The sequence below is a fragment of the Lygodium microphyllum genome, chromosome 3 (assembly GCF_053477565.2).
Source record: "Lygodium microphyllum isolate KBCC chromosome 3, Lygodium_microphyllum_v1.1.10, whole genome shotgun sequence".
Classification (NCBI taxonomy): domain Eukaryota; kingdom Viridiplantae; phylum Streptophyta; class Polypodiopsida; order Schizaeales; family Lygodiaceae; genus Lygodium; species Lygodium microphyllum.
Genome location: NC_141137.1, coordinates 25,548,879 through 25,552,772, shown reverse-complemented (window position 1 = coordinate 25,552,772; position 3,894 = coordinate 25,548,879). Strand labels below are relative to the sequence as shown.

Genomic DNA, 3,894 nt, shown 5'->3' with positions numbered 1-3,894 from the left:
ATTCTTTGTTTTTGGTCTAATATATTTTTTTGTTTAAAGGACTTTTCATTGAACTTGGGTCTCTGTATAAGTATATCGTGCTTTTGGAATTTAGATATTTGAAGGATTTTCATTGGAGGGTCTTTCCAAATACACTGTGTTTTTTCAATTTAGAAAATCCCTTTGTAGGCAAATGCACAAGATGTAGCACCTATATATCTACAAAAAGTAATAACATATCACCAGTTAACTTACACAATAGGAGTCCCTCATAAAAATGTGAATGCCATCCTATATGCATGTAAATGTGCCAAGTTTTAAAATTTAAGATTTTCAAATCACTGAGTTCTTGTGGGGAATAGAAAATGGTTTTCCAAGATCAATTACAGACACCATGGTAGGGTGAAAGAGAAATTTAGACAACTTAATGGAAGAAGTACAATACCAAGTAGTGTTTACCTTTTATAGGCAATGTGATGTTAGAAAGGAATGAAACATTGCATAACATTGATTATAGGTAAAGAAAACCCCAATAAATGCAACTCTTTCAAATATTTCTCTCGTGCTTACTCAAAGAGAAAGACACTGACATATTACAAGCACTTAACCCGGATGGGTCCACCTATAAGAAATCATACATATAACGTGCGGTCAAAGGATATTAAGAAATACCCTTTCTTTATATGTTATAAGACCTTAACTTGACCCTTTGTCACTCTCCTAATCTTATCGATTTTCTTTTAAATTTTGAGCTCACATGGTATCTTACATGTTCTATAAGGTGGACCCCCTGGGCACCTAGCATGGTCAAGTATCTTAGTAAATATACTTGCCAAGCTTTTATGCTCATGCAAGCATGTATTTAGTTTCACAGTAGCTCCTCCTAGATATCGCTAGTATTTGTGAGCTCTTTCTACATCTTTACTATACCAGAACAAAAAGCCACGCACATTTTTTTCATTGAGACCCAAGTTATATACAAATCTCTCAGACATGCACTTGACATGCAACCTTAATCTCTTGTATTATAGGAGACACCTCTTTCATTAGAGGCACAACCCTTGTACATACAATAGACTTCTATGCAAAGGTGTTTTTATTGAAGGATCTTTGTAAGTACACTGTGTTCTTTGAATTTAGACACTCCTATTGTACACAAATGTGCAAACATATACGACTTATATATATATATATATATATATATATATGAAAGTGCGAGACAATAATGACACGTCACTAGCTATTTTATATTATAGGACTTACCCACAAAAAAATGGGCTTGCCATATTATATGCATGTAAATGTGCTAACTTTTGAAAGCTTAAATCTAGGGCTTGCAATTTCAAAATTAATGAGAACTTGTGAGAAATAGGGCACGGTTCTCCAATGAAACACTTGACATGCATGGTCAAGTAGGGTTGGAAATATAGCTTTCCTTATCTAGTTGGCTTGACAAACTTCTTTGCTCATGCAAGCATGCAATGCAAAACTTCACGACCACTATACTTATTATGAGATTTTGCATCGTCAAATCGAATGATAGAATGATATAAAGGGATAGCCACGCCTCCTAAAATTTAGCATCTCTTTTGGCAAACACAAAGGGACTCCTTCTCTCGGTACATCACCAAATCATAAATCTTTTCTTGGAGATAAGGAATTTGTCTCTTGTGGTCCATTGCCATCCTTGATTGGCTTGCCAACCGTCAGACAATGGATGGGATTGGTTGACCACATTGTTTTGGCATCTCATGGTTACCAAAGTGGAAGACAAAAGAAGTATTGATCCTCAGTTTCATATTGGATCTTGTATGCGAGTATAATTATTGGGATGAGTTGTTGAATCTTTAGTAGACAATCCCAATCTTTACATGCAAAGGCAAGTGTAGATCATCAATCCGTTAAAAAAAAAACTCATTGAGTAAGAGAGGACAATCTTAGAAACAACCTTTTAAATAAGTGCAAATGCATTTGTTGAGATAATGACCTTCCATTCTTCCAATTTCAATGTGCAACTAGGTGGCATCAGGTCTCATGTATTCAGAAACTGTTTCAAAGATCACATACATTCTTGTGTTACAAGATAATAGGAAAGTATTAATTACATCAATGACCTATGATTGGATCCTTTGTAGTTGCTTGATTTGGACGATATGGGAGCTATGAATCTAGGAAAGAGAGTGTGTTTTCACAAAGGTTGTTTCTATGACACTTGGATCAAAACTAAAAGGGAAGACACCATTTATTATGGTCATGAATGGTAGGTGGCACTCTTGGGGTATGTGAAGATTTGAACTACCGGTGAGGGTAATAAATTAGTTCACACCTCTTACGTTTAGGCCTACACTCTCTTTGCCAGATCATGCTCACGAAAGAGGCGTGTATAAGTATGAAAGGGCCATCTCAAGTTGGTGCGCTCTCTCTCGCGCCACGAGATGGCTGCATCCAGCCCTCGCTCTAGTGCCTCCTTTGTTTCTCCCTACATGCTCCTCCTCCTCCTCCTCGTAGCTGCTTCAATCAGTGAACTTCTGGGAGACGATGGACCTGATTATGATCAGGGTAGCGCAAAACGTAAGCATAATATGAGAGTGAGAGAGAGAGAGAGCCATCACTCCATGCATGCAGTTCGTTCTCACGAGCTCTTGACCAGCTTTGATCTCTTCTTCTATCCTCGTCCCGTCGACGAGACTCTAACGTGTGGTTTTCCTTATAAATAAAGAGTTCTGGACCTTTGATCTGATCGTTCCGCCATAGCCTACTGCTTTGCGCGTTTCTCCCCAGTTAGCTTGAGGGACGTTGTAGCTGCTAGCCCTCTAGAGCGCCGCTCATATCCACCTACCTATGCGAACTCGCTCCAATACCTTATACATCACCATTGGACTTTGTCCCTTTTGAGCCACCATTGCTACGTTTGGGATAAACCGAGTGGGACCACCATATACCAACATTGTTGTTTGGTGCTTCAAGTGCTCAGATAGACTTGTTTGGTTTGAATCACAAATATAGGGAACTCACACAATTGGCCTCTGTTCTGTTTGGTAAATTTTGCACGTGCTTAGGTTGCTTGTTGTTGTCTTCAACTAGATCGAAATATGTTGGTTAACCAATGATGTGAAATTGGCATGCAGCATGCTCCATGAAATTTGACAGTGTGGACTACTCGGAGGTTACAAAAGTGTGTAAGGCACCTCACTACTTGAAGAAGCCATGCTGTGATTCCTATAAGAAGGTGGCTTGCAAGTATAAGAAACATGTGAATGACTTTTCCTCCACTTGTCCCGTGGAGTTCATGGCCTATCTTAGTGCTGCTGGAAACTATTCCCATGATGTCTTCATTGATCGATGCACCACTCCCTCCAATCTTGTTTGCCCAAAGTGATTGAGCAAGTAATGCTCTCAAGAACTATTGAGCTCAAATCTAGAATGGTCCTCTTCTTTGATGTTCATGCTAGCAACATTGTTTTCTTTTTGACTTAATACTCTATGCTTTCATGTTATGAGTATTTGATACCCATCATCAAAGCTCTTTTGTCATTAGAATAGAGAAAAGAGCTCACTACTTTGCAAAGCTCATCCTAAGACCATAAGATATGAATATTTATTAGCGATGAATTGAGTATTCTTGCAATCCTTCTTTTAAAAAGAGATCTCAAGTTTGTGTTAGGGTAGGAGAGTAATTTGTAGTGTGCTTGCAATATTGCATAATATCTAGGTCATATGGAATGTATAAAAAATGTCTTCAGACTCATTGTAGAAATCCCAAGATAATGAGGATTATCACACTTAACTCACTAACACAATCATTAGTATGGATGATCATGCTGTATTGAGAGTGACTGCATGATTTTTGAAAAGGGCAACAACCTCAAAGTCTAGGACTATTTTGCCGTTGGACTCTCCATATCCTAAAATGGA

General features: G+C 38.2%; 1 protein-coding gene across 1 annotated transcript; it reads left to right on the top strand.

Moving 5' to 3' along the window:
* Positions 1-2,383: 2,383 nt before the first annotated feature.
* Positions 2,384-3,626, top strand: LOC148038164 (GPI-anchored protein LLG1-like). The gene is made up of 2 exons (XM_087675373.1): positions 2,384-2,550; positions 3,108-3,626. The coding sequence occupies exons 1-2, from the start codon at positions 2,415-2,417 to the stop codon at positions 3,356-3,358; spliced, it is 387 nt and encodes a 128-aa protein (XP_087531499.1). The 5' UTR covers positions 2,384-2,414; the 3' UTR covers positions 3,359-3,626.
* Positions 3,627-3,894: the final 268 nt, after the last annotated feature.